The sequence below is a fragment of the Uranotaenia lowii genome, chromosome 2, assembly GCF_029784155.1.
Source record: "Uranotaenia lowii strain MFRU-FL chromosome 2, ASM2978415v1, whole genome shotgun sequence".
NCBI lineage: Eukaryota > Metazoa > Arthropoda > Insecta > Diptera > Culicidae > Uranotaenia > Uranotaenia lowii.
In genome coordinates, this window is record NC_073692.1 from 379,740,479 (window position 1) to 379,758,392 (window position 17,914).

Sequence of the window (17,914 nt, forward strand, 5' to 3'; positions counted from 1 at the left end):
ACTGGTCGAAGCGGGCGGTCTTCTTTATGAATTTTAGGAAGACCGTAAATCCTCGGTGGAGGGCAGTTGAACAATTTTAACTTGTTTTTTGTGTAAGTGGAAATGTATTTATTTTCGTGCCACGAGTCCAACATAGTGTTGATGCGTTTGAGTATCTTTTCTGTTGGATCTGTGGCTAGGGGAGTGTACGTTGTTGTGTCACTTACCATAGCTGTCATTTTTTCGCTGTACTCGCTAGCTAGCATCACGACGGTTTTATTTCCTTTGTCCGCCTTGGTGATGATTACTTCGTTGTGTTCTCGGAAAAACTTTCGGCTACGCACGATGTCTTTATGGATCCAATCGTTGTTTTTGGCGCGCGGTTGGTTTTGGAAGTCGACGTAGTTGTTGATCATCGTCGCGATGCTGGATCTGATGTCGTCTGCGTCGGGTTTTTGTTTTATTGCGCTCTCAACGTCGGCGATGAAAGCAACGTATGGTATGTTTGTTCTTGGTTGGATGTTGTAATTGGGCCCAAGGAGCAGCGCTCGTTCCAAATAGTCGGGAATTTCCACGGTTGTTGTGTTTTCAATCCACTCAGCTTGGACCGCTGTCTCTAGGATTTTCTTCTTTTTCAAAAAATCCAGTTTTCGGGTTTCTTTCTTTTTGCTTTCACTAAACACGGTGGTTGTTCTTTTTGTGACCATTTCTTTTACATTTTGCCAATCCTCAGCATCCAGTAGGCTTTGTAGTTTTTGGGAGAGGAATTTCTTTTTTGGTTTTAGGCGGGCTGTTGTCCTTTTTGTGTCACTGATGGCTAGACTTACCACACGGATTTTTTGCTTGTGTTCCAAGATTTTTAGCTCCTTCTTGGATTTTTCGTTGTCTAGGCACATGTTTATTTTATAGTCTAAACACTTCGGCACTATTTTGCACTTTCTGCAGTTTAGGAGGAATTTTAATCGGTTGTGCATTTTCGCAGTTTTTATTGCTGTTTTTAGGAATTCTCGTGAGTAGTTTTCCACGATTCTTCCGTACTTTCTTGCGATTTCGTTGATTATGAACATGTTTAACGATGTTCTTTTCTTGATCAATGTATTTGATGTTAAACTACTCACGAGAATTCCTAAAAACAGCAATAAAAACTGCGAAAATGCACAACCGATTAAAATTCCTCCTAAACTGCAGAAAGTGCAAAATAGTGCCGAAGTGTTTAGACTATAAAATAAACATGTGCCTAGACAACGAAAAATCCAAGAAGGAGCTAAAAATCTTGGAACACAAGCAAAAAATCCGTGTGGTAAGTCTAGCCATCAGTGACACAAAAAGGACAACAGCCCGCCTAAAACCAAAAAAGAAATTCCTCTCCCAAAAACTACAAAGCCTACTGGATGCTGAGGATTGGCAAAATGTAAAAGAAATGGTCACAAAAAGAACAACCACCGTGTTTAGTGAAAGCAAAAAGAAAGAAACCCGAAAACTGGATTTTTTGAAAAAGAAGAAAATCCTAGAGACAGCGGTCCAAGCTGAGTGGATTGAAAACACAACAACCGTGGAAATTCCCGACTATTTGGAACGAGCGCTGCTCCTTGGGCCCAATTACAACATCCAACCAAGAACAAACATACCATACGTTGCTTTCATCGCCGACGTTGAGAGCGCAATAAAACAAAAACCCGACGCAGACGACATCAGATCCAGCATCGCGACGATGATCAACAACTACGTCGACTTCCAAAACCAACCGCGCGCCAAAAACAACGATTGGATCCATAAAGACATCGTGCGTAGCCGAAAGTTTCTCCGAGAACACAACGAAGTAATCATCACCAAGGCGGACAAAGGAAATAAAACCGTCGTGATGCTAGCTAGCGAGTACAGCGAAAAAATGACAGCTATGGTAAGTGACACAACAACGTACACTCCCCTAGCCACAGATCCAACAGAAAAGATACTCAAACGCATCAACACTATGTTGGACTCGTGGCACGAAAATAAATACATTTCCACTTACACAAAAAACAAGTTAAAATTGTTCAACTGCCCTCCACCGAGGATTTACGGTCTTCCTAAAATTCATAAAGAAGACCGCCCGCTTCGACCAGTAGTGTCGACAGTGGGGTCAGCTACGTACCGAATGGCTCAGTTTCTTGCCAACGTGCTACAAAACGTCGTCGGCAAAACGAAACACCACGTGCGTAGTAGCTTCGACTTCGCGTCGGAGATCACCAATGTTCGGGTCCCTGATGGTTGCATTATTTACTCGCTGGACGTCGTGTCACTCTACACGAACGTACCGGTTCAAAATGTGTACGATATAATTGAACAAAAGTGGCGGGAAATTAGCGATTACACGCCGATACCATGGACTGAATTCAAACGCGCCCTTCACACAATACTTGGAGCGTCGTTTTTTCAGTACAATGGTAAAATCTTCGAGCAAACTTTTGGCACACCGATGGGCTCTCCTCTATCCCCGGTAGTAGCGTCTCTCTTGATGGAACAACTTGAGGAAACCGCCATCCAATGCCTACGAGATAAAGGTATCAACCTCGTGATGTATAAACGCTACGTCGATGACTGTTTAATAGTAGGTTATGAAAACGACATAGATTGCGTGCTAACCGAATTTAACAGTCAATGCCCAAGCATAAAATTTACGCTGGAAAAAGAAACTGAAAACTCATTGCGTTTCTTGGATCTCAAACTTTCTAGGTGTCAAGGAAAGATTGAGAAAAACTGGTACACCAAACAAGAAAACGGAAGATATTTGGATTATTATTCAGAAAGTCCATATATACACAAAAAGAACACAGCGATTGCATTGATTGACCGGGCACTGAAACTTAGCGACGTTGAAAAACGTGAAATGAGCATCAATAAAGTCAGAAAAATACTTCATTTAAATAATTACCCAGATGAATTCATCAAATATATTTTGAAAAAGAGGGTAGATGCTATTTACAACTCGCTAAGCAACAGCACTACGGAAAATCTAGGAAAATACGTCTCACTAACATACATTCCTGGATTGAGCGAAAAAGTTAGTAGAGTACTGAAAAATCATGGCATAATTGCATCCTCGAGACCAATCAACAAAATTAAAACCTGTTTATTCACAAAAACGAAAGACCAAATTCCAAAATTAAAACAGACAAATGTGGTATATTCAATTCCTTGTGAATGCGGGAAAGAATACTGTGGACAAACATCTCAAACTCTGGAAAAAAGGATTAAAAATCATAAAACGAGTCTCAAACAAAACACCAGAGCCACAGGATTGACACAACATGCCATAGAACAGAACCATAAGTTTAACTTCGACAAAGCATATATTTTAGAAAGAGTAAACCAAGAAGGAAAACGAAAAACAGCTGAAACACTACACATAAAACTCAAAAAAGGAAGAACAGTAAACATCAAGCAAGATTCGATTGAAATTTCTAAAATATATAGCTCTATTATTAAAAAACTAAGAGAGACGCCACAATTCGCAACTAAAACGACGGATTCAAAAACGACGTCACCGAACACGACGACAACAACCAACATCACGACGACACCGGGAATGATAGACGCCAGCTGCTAGAAGCGATTCAAAACCGGACTTAAATCAAGTAAGACAGCCGTTCAGGAAGCACGCGGCGATACAAATCGTAAGTGCAAAAGTGCAGTGAAATTGTGATGGAATATTGTGAAGAATTTTTTGTATTAATTTAAGTTTCTTGTTTATAATATAGTTTTCTGAGGATGGCTGAAGGTAGTAGGCCGAAACGTAAAAAGAATTGTTTTTATTTGATTTCAAATTCACCGAAAAGTATCAACCAGAAAAGCCAATAAGAATCAGCGGTGATCAAAGCTCGTTAACAAAGAAGCGTATGGGGTGGAGGAAGGACCCAATTGGGCCTGTGGAACCATCACAATAAAAAACTTGCAGACACGTTTCCACCCTGGACCACGAGGAGGTGAAGCAACTAGCCCAGCGCCGAGTATAAGTAGAAAGCGTACTATGTACACCTCCCCATCATCTCAAGCTAACGTTAAAAGACAAAGTCAAACCACCAGAGTCCTTAGTTCCGTAACACGGAACACTGATCTAGACGATGATGATTTTGATATAAGCTAATTTAATATCCTCTTATCCAGTATTAACATCTGCAATGACCCTGGACATTCTAACGATTATATTATGGATAATAACGAACTTAAGAAGCAGTTTGATAACGACCAATGCAACGAAACAGGACATATATATTTGGATACACAACCACACCCAGGAGCCGAATGGCAAGAAAATAATCACAATATAAGCAATTGCAGATTTCCAACAACCAGGCCTTCCCTGTGTGAGTCCTGCCAAGAAATGTCTCGGCTAGAACCAATGAGCTTCGGGTAGCTGCTGACACTGGGAGCCTAACTCAACCTCAGGCAAGTATATCAAATAATTTTGCTGTGAATTTGTCTGTTCTTCCACTACCACCACCACATCGATAAACGGAACTGAATTATGAAACCATCACCGAAATGGTATCCCAATTATAAATGGTTGCAGAGTTCCAGCACTCAGGTCTGTCCCTTTGTCAGCACTGTCAAGTGAGGCTTCGACTCTCTTGGCAGATGGTGGCATAAGGAGCCTGAATCACTCTCAGGCAAGTACCTCAAGTTTATCTCCTGTGTTTCCACTCGCTGTTTCTTTTTCCAATTTAACAGATGCTGGAACGCTAGTACCACAAACATAATCTAGCATCTTTGCCATGCAGTAAAATATAAGCGGACTTTGCACACACCGCATCGAACTTCAAATCCTATTGGCAGAATTTCAACCATCCCTAGTATGCCTACAAGAAAAAAAAATCTGTTCGAAGATTCTACGGCCCCGAATATTATTGGAAATAACTACAATTTGCAACTTGGATCGTGCTCTACCCATAGCAGGCAAGGAGTTGGTTTGGCAGTAAAGGAGGGTGTACCTTTCGAAAGTCTGCAATTACAAACTGACATTCAAACTGTAGCTATTCGAATTTACACGCCATTCGAATTGACTGCGGTGTCAGTCTACCTCCCACCAACTATTGATAATGCTGCAGATTACTTACTTACTTAACATTCCCGCGCCGATCCTCCGGTGCAAAGGGCCGTGGTAAAAGACCTCCACTGTTAACAATCCGGAGCCACTTTGTCCCAGTCAAGACTCAGTAAAGACAGTCGTCAACAGTTCGTAATAAGGCGGCTAGGATTCGCCGCCACGAGTTTCTGGGTCTGCCACTTTTTCGATGTCCTTCTGGATTCCATTCAAGCGCCTCTTTGCAAATCTCGTTCTCATCTTTTCGCAACGTGTGCCCAATCCATCTCCACTTATGTTCCTGAATCTCGATTTCTAGCGACTTTTGATGACACCGGTGATGTAGTTCGTCATTTTAGATACAGTTGCCAGGCCACCAAGCGCGAATGATATTCCGTAGGCAGCGGTTTACAAATACTTTCAGTTTTTGCGTCGTGCACCAAGTTTCGCATCCGTATAGTAATACGAATTTGACGTTTGAGTTGAAGATTCAGATTTTCGTTCGTAGAGATAATTAACGTGAGCGCCAGATGTTCCGGAGACTCGCAATTGCAAATCGGGCCTTTCGGATCCGGGTTCTGACATTGACATTGACTCGAGTTTGCTCTGCATATCCGGTTGTGTTTGGGCGAGCAAAACAATATCGTCAGCCAGGTCAAGGTCGTTCAGTTGCTCCATTGTTGAAGGATTCCAGGGCAATCCTCGGTTGGGTGTACAGTCAATCGATCCAGTCAGAATCTCATCCATTACGATTAGAAAAAGTAGCGGTGATAAGATACATTCTTGTCTCACTCCAGCAGTACCAGGATTGGATCGGACAAAACACCGTCGTGCAAGACCTAGTACGAAAATGCCTCGTACTGTGCATCAGGGACTCCTCGTCGCCTTAGAGCCGCTCAAATGTAATCGTGGTTCAGTCGGTCGAATGCTTTTTCGAAAGCAACGAACATCAGCAGAAGAGAGTCCAGGAATTCGTTGATTTGTTCCAGTATGATTCGTAACGTTGTGATGTGGTCCACACGTAATTGTCCGGATCGGAGTCCAGCTTGTTGCCGTCGGAGTGTAGCGTCGATTTTCTCCTGGATCCTGTTCAGGATCACTTTGCTGAGTAATTTGAGTGTTGTACAAATCAAAGTTATGCCACACCAGTTACCAGCACTCGGTCAGATCATCTTTTTTCGGGACCTTTACCCTGCATCCAGTCGGCAGGGAAGCGGCAGGCAGCAAAAGGGCGGGGTAACATTTGTTCTGACAAGGCAGGGTCGGCTTTCATCATTTCAGCAGGGATGCAATCGATTCCAGGTGCTTTGTTGGATTTCATGTCTTTGATTGCCGCTTCTATCTCAGCCGGCGAGGGCGCTCCTGAGTTGACGTCATTAATGCGACTTACTGTTGGCGCTTCGAGCTGCGGGTTCTGTTGACCATCACTATTCGTGATTCGGAAGAGTTGTTCAAAATGCTCCGTCCATCGGTTGAGCTGACCTGCTCGGTCTTTTAGCGGCATTCTTGCATTAGTCCTTGCACCACTAAGTCGGCGAGAAAAGTCATAAAGTAATCGGATATCTTCATTGGCGGCGGCTCTTTCTCCCTCTTTGGCTAGGGAGTTTGTCCAGGCTCTCTTGTCTCGTCTACAAGCTCGTTTAACTGCCCTTTCCAGCTCCGCATATCGTGAGCGGGCAGCTGCTTCGGTTGACCCGGTACATGCCTGCTCAATTCCGACTTTCCCCTTTCTCCGATCATCGACCATCAAGCTTCATCCGACATCCATTCACTTCTTCTTCCACAAACTTTACACCCATAGAAGAGGTTGCAAAAATCCAATGCCTATTTAGCATATCTCTGTGCCGATAATGCGCTGAAATGTGCACTGTGCCGAAGACGGTATGTTTGAAAAACCGTAACTGGCATAAGGACTCGGCTCCCAACCAAAATGATGACCACTACATTCAAGCGAAACAAGAAAAACCTATTCCTATTGGATAATTCATCCCAGAAACAAAAAAAATAAAAATTAAAACCACAGCGCCGTAGTGAGAATCGAACTCAAATTACCAATCATAGCGTCTTGCCAGACCGGCATTTTAACCAGTGTACTATTCAAGCTTCATACAGGATGAGGGATATTTGTCATAGGCTTTCTGTCACCGATCAATCGAAAAAAACGCACAACGGCGGCTTCCCGGCGTTTGGCCTTCTTTCAATGCATTCCTTTGTCTTTCGATGGAAACGGGAAAGGGAACGGGAGTGAAGGAACGGGAAACCCATTGAATGAGAACTGTGCTTTGCTTACTGCCTGCTATTACATACACACGCTACATATACACAGCTGCCAAAGCCGGGCAGCTTGTTTTGTTATGGAAACGGGAAAGGGAACGGGAGTGAAGGAAACGGGAAACCCATTGAATGAGAACTGTGTTTGCTTACCGCCTGCTATTACATACACACGCTACATATACACAGCTGCTAAAGCCGGGCAGCTTGGCCGGTGCGTGGTTGTTTGCCGGTAAATTGAAGGAATGTTTTTTTTGTTGCTTTTACTGCATACACACGCACAGCTTGGCCGTGGTTTGCCGGTGCCAGTGGATTGAATTAGAAGGATATTTTTGTTGTTGCTTTTGCTACATTCACACGCACAGTGCTCGGTTCGCTGGCTGCCTGGTGTTGGCCGGTATTTATTTCTATCCTTCTTCGTCTTGTGATGCGATAGGGAGGGACGTGCAAACGTTTTTATTTTGTTTCTTTCAGACATACGCAATTCGGTTAACTTGGGAGATTAATGCCAGTGGGAGCAAATCGAATCAGCACCGGTCGCGTTATCTTCTTGTACCAATGATGCTATGTAATTGACTACACGCCATTGGCACAGAGGCTGAATTTTGGGTGTACCGAGAGTACCATCATTCGTCGTTATAAAAGCATTCTTGATTCCGATGCTCTGGATTCTAGCTGTTCAACGTTGATACCTCTGGATTTTCTAACCGGCGGACGTCGTATCGACACCCGACATTCTCCTCGCGCCGCTGAACACGCGCAACTCTCAGTCGTATCTCGCCAAGGACGAAGTGATGGTCAGATGCAATGTCTGCGCTTCATTTGTTGCGGGCATCAAGAAGGCTCTCTCTCCATTTTCGGCTGATGCAGATGTATTTAATTTGATTTTCTGTTCAGCCATCTCGGGATACCCAAGTGATCTAATGTGCTGGTCGATGGGGGAAGAGCGATCCACCGATCACCATGTTGATGTTGCCACAAATTTCTACAAACATCTCTCCGTTTTCGCTCATCTGTCCTTAGCCGTGGCGCCCCATGATGCGCTCAAGGTCCTGATTGTCGAAGCCAATCTTTGCGTTGATGTCGCCCAGGTGGATTTGAATGTCACCCTTCGGAATTTTCTCAACCACGATATTCAGTTGACAGCAAAACTGCTCTTTCTCCTGTAAATCGGCAACGTCAGTTGGTGCATAATACTGGACTTTTGTAAGGTTTTTTACCTGTGTTCTGAATCCCATCTTTTGATAACCGCATGATCCTGCGGGCTTAATAGGAAACCACTACTTGTTCCCGAGTATCGTGTTCTCCTCGTATGCCATAGTAAAGCAGTACTTGCCCAGACTGTGTCTTGTGGTACCCAGCGTTAGGCCAACGGACTTCGAATATCAAGCTCAAGGAGGCTAGCTTCTCTAGCAAGTTGAGCTTGCTTGCCTTGTTCGGCAAGGGTCAAAAGATTCCAAGTTCCAATTCTAGTCTCCTTAAAAGAAAAAAGAATCGAAAGCTATTGAAAAAAGTGAGCAATGTTACCTCGTTATACTCTACTATAATTCTTCTTGCATGCTCTGCCTAGTGCCTAACTGCACCATTGATATAATAAAAGAAAAGAAATAAATGAGAAAGTTAATGTTTCAAAAAATATAAAAAAAACTATCATTTTCAGACTCAGCTTCAATTGATTTTCCCCTAAATATTTGTGAAAAAAAACAAACAAAAAATTAATCTCACAAACCACAACACTTTTAACCAAGACGTGAGCTGAAGAAGCATTTGGTTTTCTATAACTTTCTCAAAATTTCTCAGAATAGGCCATAGTTTTCTGAGAAACCAGCCCTGGGCTGGGCAAAACATTTACGAACAACAACTCCCGCGAGGATCCGAATAGCAAGTGCTAGCAGTTGGAGACCAAGAATTCAGCATCGGCAGCCGTTGTTCGTTGGTGCAGCATCCAGTGCGTTTCCGGTGAAGAAGAACATATCCGGTTGCCCAGCCTTGTGTATATGTTGCTCACCATTACTTCCGCTAAGCTTTAGGATGGCGAACTGAACATAGTTCCTCCCCCGTTGTTTTGTTGTTGTTAGTTTTATGGTGGATCCATAGTTCAAACTTTTGTGGTGAAATGGTGCTGTTCGAAGGGAGGAAACTTGTTGCAAAACTAAAGCTTCTGCTCGTGACATCGGTACATGTTCGATGGAAGGAACAGAAACAACAAGACGGCCACAATGAGTTAGTAGCATCGTCTCAACAGAAACACCGAAAGAGGATTCAAAACTTTTGCTCGCGAATTATTTCCTCCCCGTTGAGTTGGTTGGCATGTCGATGTTGCTGCTCTTTTTTTACAAGACACAACAAACTTTTCGAGAAACGCGGCTCAGCACCAAGAAAGGCTTCTGAAGGAATTTCGAAAGTACCTTCCTATAGTTTCCGAAGATGGTGGCTGATAGTGGAAACTTTCGACGACACCTTGTTACAACAGAAACCAAAACGTGACATCTGTCACAGGTAACCAATAAGTCCAATATCTAGAAGAACGATGTAGAACGGGGGCAAAGTTCCTGCAAAGTGTGGTTTCCCGGAGTTTTCTATCTTACCAGAAACATGATATGGGAATTTAGCATATTGCGGAGATGTTCACAGTATCGATTGTCGGTACATCTTGTTATCAATATTGAAGTAAAAATTCTAAGAAATAAAATTCTTACTTAAAGTATTTTTTTGGAAAACTTGAAATTCAAACTCTACATCGAAACATTTTGCATCGGAAAATTGAAAAAAACCTCAACTCACCTAATTGGTTGGAACTGTTTTAAATGTATTTTTTTTCTCGTATTAGGTAAGTATGAACAACAACTTTTAAGTGGTGTTACCGAAATTTGCAAACTTTCAAACGTGTCAAACGATGGAATACATGAAACCGTTTAGCGTTGCAGGTGACAGATTTTGTAGCAAAGTTTGACGCTGTTTAGGTCTTTGAATACCTTAGCTATATTTAAATAAAAACAAATCAAAACAACATCTTCACTCTAGTGTTTATTCCATATTAATGTATTTTCCACATTTTTCAAATCCATTTCCTTTAAGAGATTCCTGGCAAAAGCTATTTTCCAAAAACGTTTGAATCAATTTTTGTTTTACGGTCATCAAAATGCATTCTTGATGAACATCTTAACAATTTCAAACACATGGTTTGATCTCTCTAAAAAAAAGTTTGCACTTTAAGTGAGTCAACTGATGCTGGTATCCCATTCCTTCCATTTTTTTCACAATTTTTCAAAAGAATTCGCTAAACGCGTGGCAACAAACAGCACAAGGATCATGATTCGCCTAAACTTTTTCTCGTTTTGAATGTTAAAGAAGCGCGACCACGTTTTCCAAACGAGAAGCAGTTTGCCACATTAAAGGGCTTCGTCGAGTGAGAGATAGGAAAGAGAAGGGAAAAAAAAGTTAACCATTACTAAAAGGCAAAAGAATGCTGTGGGAATGCAACTTTTTCTTTCGTACAGCTTCTGATGCACTTTTTGACGCTCTTTTCATATCTTATCTTCAGCTGTTTTGAAGTAAGCGGTGAAAGATGAAGTAAAAAAAAATACTGCATGCATCAACTTGTGGAAGTTGGAACTCAATTTGAAAGGCGTGAAAGTGTTACAGGTTGATGGTTATGTTCAAGTTCAAAAGGCGACAATAACTGGCTAGTTTTTGCAACAGTTTTTAATAAAGTTTTTCTAATCTTGATAATGTCAAAAAAAGGAAACTTTTTGTGCTTTAATACGTATTCAGATAAAGTGGACCACGCTGTCGTGATTTTACGATTCTTATGAATCTCAATGCAGATATTTACTCAGACACGTCTTGACAGCTATCACTCACAAGAATTGAATTACTTACTTTGTTTTGTTTATTTTGCCTAGTGTTTTAAAAATAACAAACGTTGTCAAAGCAATATTTTTTATTTTATTCATCTCCAGTGTTGCCGCATAAGATTATTTTTATTCTATTTTTTATTCAATTTGATTTTTTTTCTATTTATCCTTCTATTTTCTCAACAAAGTTTGCATCGTGTAATTCAAAGAATATCGGGAAATACAAATCCTATAATTTCTTGGAGATTTTCATTTTTTAAATAAGCATTTCAGTTTATCGATATGTATGACCGATTGAATGCTTAACCAAAATGAGAGAGAAATCAACGGCCTTGCATTTATTTCGAATGCAGTGAAATTACTATACATGGCTTAACTCCGATCGCCTCCAGATGGTTCCTTACCTTGAAAAATTAAGAGAAAAACATTTGTGGCACATGGGACGCTGCGGAATCTTGCAGATGAAGAATTTCTAGGTTTTCGTCAGCCGGAGGAAGATAGTCTGTCATAATTCTACTTATTGATCTATAGTACCAAAGCAAACTTCGAGGAATTTCAAATATTGAGAGATGATGTAATGGCTTTCGCATTCCGTTTATGCGAATGGGGAAGTTTTGATGCTCGCGTTGTCTTAATTGTTTATTTTTGAAATTTTTAGAAACGTTCTGAATGCTTTACAATAAATTCAAGAACAGTGGAAGTCGTCGTCAATAATAAAAATTCAACACATGAATAATGCAAAAAACTGAAGTGGCTTAAAACGATGAACTGTGAAAATCGTGGCTCCAGAGAGTAATTGAAGCTGTCAGAGAAAGTTCCATTTTTTTTATTGGCGTTCTCGTAATCAGCCACTGGATGCGTTAAGCATTTCAACAAGAACTAACTCATGTGACTCTGAAGACACAATAAACACACGACGTATTACAGGATACGACACTTGACGTTCTTACAATCGGAAAAAAGGATTCAAAATTACCTTTTTGTCGACCGGTTTCGGGCTCGATGTTGCCCTTTTTTCCGATTGAAAGAATGTCAAGTGTCGTGTCCTTTAATACGTCGTGTGTTAATTGTGTAGTTAAGTTCTTACGTTGGCACAAATCCGCTTAAAATGAGTGAATCTGAAGAAGTTGGAATTACTGTTACATAAAGAGTCGTGGCTCCAGAAAGCGTAAAAATTAGTGATTTTCTTTCAGTCGTTAAGAAAGTAAACAAAACTACTTGTTGATATAAATCGAAGATATCAATAATCTCAAAACACGTCTAAAATATTAAAACTAATAAGAAATAAACTGTTTGTAATAAAAGATCCAAGGGTGGAAAAATCATTGCTCAAAATAAATTGAACAATTCAACCAGGAAATCCTAGTTTAGGTTACCTGTGCCTTAGTGTTGTCTTGGTTTCATCAGTACATTTTTATTTATTTATCTAGTTTTCACTAGAATCATTCATTATAAGATTTCTTAATCACCAATAGTTTAAAATATTCGAAATATGGAATAAATACAAAAAGGTTATAATAAAAAATAAGAATATTAGAGGATTTTTTTTTGCTTTTTGTTCACTCTGTTCGTTAAATTTGTAAATAATGTTCAAGATCTGAAGTTTCGCTTTGAAAAAGTAGTTTTTTTTTGAAAAAGTAGTTTTTTGGAAAATCGTTGTTATTCCTTCAGATTTGCAAATTCTTACAAATTTTTTAATCTCAATCAGAAATCAGAAAACCAATAGTTGCTATTCTCATTTAAAAAAGTCATGCATTAAAGGGTTAAGATTTCTCGGTAACGAAATCTTCCAATGAGTTTTCGAGTAAAAATCTTTTAATTCTCATAACATTTTCTCCACTGCTCTTCTTCCGTTGCTTCTGGAGCAATTTTAAAACGGCATCAACTTGCTCATTAAAAGCCAGACAGATGTGACAGCTCTGACAAAAACCATGAATTTTGCCTTCATTCAATTCTTTAGTCCCTCGCACTATACCCCTTTATTATTTTCCTTCACACTTGACCATTTGATAGGGTTTCTAGCCTTTTGTCCTAGACTGGCTTACTCTTGCAAAACGTCCTTATTTTTTAAATATCAACAATTTACCTCAAATTACAACAAAAACTACTCCAAAATTAGACATTTTCTAAGGGAAAAAGTTGAACTTTAACATAAATCAACCTGCTGCTTCTAAACGCTTTGATTTCATCAGGAAGGGTATTTTTTTTGCGAGCCTTCGAAAAACTAGATATTTCAAGATGATGAAATAAAATTTTTACTTACATTTTGAAATTTTCAAAAACGACTCAATTTTTTCCCCAACTTGAAACTCAGCTTGTAGATTTTTGAACGTAGAAAACAGTTTTAAGGTATTTTAACTTTAGACTAAGTTATTGTTGATTAGGGTAAGTGAGCCCTATTTTGGCATGGTCCATTTCTTGGCATGCCAACGGGTCGTTTTATGTTTTTCAGGTCCAAATTGAGCTTAAAAATTTTGAATATATTTTCATTGCGAAGAGAATAATTTGTTTCAAATCTGTGCATACCGAATTTTTTGATTGATTGTACTTTATTAAAGTAGTTTAATTTTTTCGATCTGCATCCGAGGCAATTATGTTGGAAATCACTGTATGAAAATCAGATGAACTCACCTTTCTAGTGCAACTGTTTAATTCACATGCGATTTCAAACGCGGACATTCATTTGAAAAATTTGCAATAAATACTCATGCCTACAGTTAAACTAGGCTAAAAATAAAAAAATACTAGAAAGACAAAAGATTGAATATTTATGTAGGTTTTGAATAAAAATTTAAAACTAATTTTGTTCCTTTTCTTGGCATGCAACTCCAATCGAAATACACCACCAGTGTTGGAAGCTGGAAAAAATACATGTTCATTAAGAGGTATTTTTGAGCTCATGATTTCCCTAAAACTTCATTTAAAACTACGCACAAATGTTTTCATACTAATTGGGTTTTATGATAAAACCGTTTCTATCAACTTAAGCTTCGAAATAAGTAGGAGAACATAAGAGATTCGACTAACTCAAAGTCATATCCAAGCATTGAAAATGCAAAAATCGCTATTTGGGAACCATGAATCGAAGGTCCATTGGTATGCGTGCGAACAGCATTTGCATTGCAGTCTGCCGAGCAAATGCCACGTGGTCTCCTACAGAACACAGTGGTTTGAAATAAAAAAAACTAAGTGAAATTAAGCAACTCACAAGACTTAAGATGTTTTCCTTATCTAAAAACTGTTAGATCAATGGCAATTTATGACTTTAGCATGTAAAAAACATAATTAATTGAGTTTTGGAATCGTTTTCTATTGCTTGGGAACCATACCACCATAACCACCTACTCAGATTTAATTGTTTTGAATTTTGTTCTAATTTTTTTCATGGAAACAGAAGTTGGAAGTTCAGGAAAATATCGTTTGCTTTCCAATTATTCCTTAAAATATTTGATGTGAGTCGAATTAAAAAAACTGTTTTAGCAGGGTTTACATTCTAACATCTATTTGGCGTGTCAAACCACTGCGCAACGCCCCGGGCAATCGAGATGGCTCTTGCTAGAAGCTCATAATCTCAGCTAACAAATTCAAAAGGGCAAAATTTTAAAATGCCATTCAAGGAATTTTTCAATTTCTTTCTTTATGAAGCCAAACTTCACAATATGAAGATAGTTGTTTGGTAGTGAAAATAACCTTATGTGTCGCAATCGCAAGTCTCCTAGAGTATTTTACTATCAACTTATGGTCTATGAAAACTCAAAAGGAATAATTCAAACATCATGATGCACAGAACCATAGAAATGTTGAAATGAATCTGTCGTTAGGCTTAGCATTCCTGAATTTGTCCAATTAGCATTCAAGTCGTTTTTTTAATAATTCGTTTATTTGACACGGTCACACCTTTCAGTATTACTCCCGTTCAAGATGTATTGGATATTTATTTTGATGAAATTGTCTCAAAAAACTTCGCAAAAATGATGAGCTGTGAAATCTCTTTAAAACATGTCCAGTTTAAAAAGTTTGCTTTCATAATATGTTAGTTAAGATTTCATCAAAGGGATTTAATGTTCATAAAAAAGAGAAAGTTCAAACCACTCGCGGACATAATTTGTTTCTGAATCGGTCCCCCTGATGAAGGTTTGGTTGTCATTCATAAACCAATGATTCTTGTTCATACACAAATATTCTGAAAAAACTTGAGGTATTTATAATCATCACTTTGTTTAAATGAGCAAAAAGTTTAAAGTTTTCAAAATTAAAAAAAGAATTGCGGAAATTCTGGACTTCCGACTTTTGAAATGAAAGCTTATTTTGTGCTTCCCTTCCAACCAAATTTCATCAATGTTTTCGAAAGCCTTTTTGTTGTATGAGTGAAGCCCGGTGTTCCATCGTCGCATAGAACTTTACGCTCAGCTGACGTCATTCTGTCAGTGGCCATATATTCAGGATAGCCAACGATTCTGTTAACTGTCAATTGAGCGTTGTTGGTAAAGATCTATTGCACATTGCAGGTGGCCAAGAATCGGATCATCGAAACGGCAAACAATTGGTACGGCGGCCAAGTAATTGGAGCACCGCAGTGAGTACTTTGCATGCCTTTTGCTCACATTAATGAAAGTTCCACATAGACAACATATTTTTGTTGAACTCTAAGCAAGTTAGCAAGTAAATTCTTCAAAGGATGTTATATGGTGCACTCAACAGGAAGGTTGGAATGTTGAAAAAAAGAGTAAACCATGCCTTAGGTGCCAAGGTCGGGTACATTTACCCTATTTGGAGAAAATTTCATTATGATCAAAGCTACCCCTTGCCTTTGCTACTTCCATGCCAAATTTGGTACCATTCACTAGATCAGTTCTCAAGTTTTGTAAAAAAAATGTAAAGGATCCCCCTCCCTTTGCCCAAAGATTCAGGGAAACATTTATCGTAGCCTTAAACCCTCCTTTGCAAATTTTTTTTTCCATATTCTCGATTTATTCTTCAGTAATACCAAAAACTGTTTGGAAGCCCCCTCTTCCTTTCCTTTTTTCCCATTGGAAAAAGAGGCGGTGCTTGTATTAATATATAACCGTTTATGTACTCAAATATGATCCCATGCCAAATTTGGTTCCAATTGCTCGATTAGTTCTCAAGTTATTTGAAAAATTGTAAGGAAGTTCACTCGTTTTTTCTCCTACATATATATTCAAAGAAACATTTTTCGTACTCTAAAACCATCCCATGCCAAAATTGGTTCCATCTGCTTGATAAGTTTTTAAGTTATGTTAAAAATTGTAGGTGAGCCCTCGTTCTCTTTTTCTATCTCTCTATTTACTAAAAAAAAGCAGGGGTTTTAAATAATCATATAAAAATTTTCCGTGCCCAAATATCTTCCCATGCCAAGTTTGGTACCATTTGGTTTACCGGTTCTCGAGTTCTGCAACCATTTGTTTTAGGTTTGGGACCCCCCCCCCTTCCCGTGAGGGCGATGGGTCTCAAACCATAATAGGAACAACCCCCGGCCACCAATACCCCCACCTGTCAAGTTTCACGCAAATCGGTTATTTTTTTTTTGTTTCGATTATAGTCGTTTTAACATCTTTATGGCATTCGCGACTTTATTAACGTTACAGTTGGCGGATCGTTATTGAAAAACTATCCGGTACAACCGTGTTCGATGTTTACTCTTGGGCTCGAACTAAAAAATCGGTTAATGAGTTTCCGAGTCTATAAGAATTATAAGCAAATTATTATAAGATAAGGTTGTAATAAACAAACAGGATTAATAAAAAAGAAAAAAAAAACAAAAAAAAAAGTCTATAGGGAAGAGACAGATAGGAATCCATTTCTTTAAGGTAGGGTAGAAGCGTCTCGGACAACGGCTTAAGGAAGCTGTTTTCATTATTTCAATAGAATTTACTTTCATCTTGGTTCAAATGCTGATTTTTGATGATTGAACTATTTCTTTCATACTGTTTAATGAATCTCTGCAGGAAACAGATTAATCCATTCCGTAGTTTTGAGCATATTAATGATTTTTTCACTCATTCAAGTTCCCTTACTGTCCCTAATTCGGTCGTAAAAGGACACCGAAATTGTTTAAATTTACTCCACTCTTTAGAGGGATGGATCTAATATTTTGCGGTGGGGTTCATGCAAATTATATCAATTTACTTCGCTTGGATCAACCGCAAACGTTCTTATAAGATCTCAGTCGTAATAATATGGTCTTGCAATGAAACTAGTAAGCAGATCTAAAAGTAGCTCCATTGTAGCTACCAGTGCTTGGCTAATGCATTTGTAGGCAGCACAATTTTATATCACACCAATTGAACTCAAGTTGCAACGATAATTTTTACCAACACACCAGAGGTACAAGGTGTCCTGATTTTTCAGGATATGTCCTGATTTTCGAAAGAACATCCTGATTTTTTTTAAAAACTCTCGAATTGTCCTGATTTTTAAAACCTGTTCTTTAAAATGACTATCCAGATTTTCAAAAAACATCTTAATTATAAAATTGTTGTAAAACTATCAGAACAGCGCACTAATCTTCGTTGAAATAGTTAAACCTACTAAACCAATGGTGATCATCGAATCAGATGGTTCTTGGTGTTTTTCGATATGGACTGAAGGCAGGTCTTCTGTTCTGTTGCATAAATTTAGGCATTTACCACATCTGGTTTTCGCCTTTGTTTATGCAGACTATGCAAAGCTACTTATCACTTTCTTAAATTTAGAGGTGTCCTTAAAATCCTGATTTTTTTTC

At 39.0% G+C, this 17,914-nt stretch overlaps 1 protein-coding gene across 1 annotated transcript in view; it reads left to right on the forward strand.

Moving 5' to 3' along the window:
* The first annotated feature begins 1,210 nt into the window (after positions 1–1,210).
* LOC129743222 (uncharacterized) overlaps positions 1,211–17,914 on the forward strand; it is a 40,160-nt gene continuing 23,456 nt past the window's right edge. Inside the window, exon 1 of the mRNA XM_055735202.1 lies at positions 1,211–2,721. Coding sequence (XP_055591177.1) covers positions 1,211–2,721 — 1,511 coding nt within the window. The remainder of the gene's footprint in view (positions 2,722–17,914) is intronic.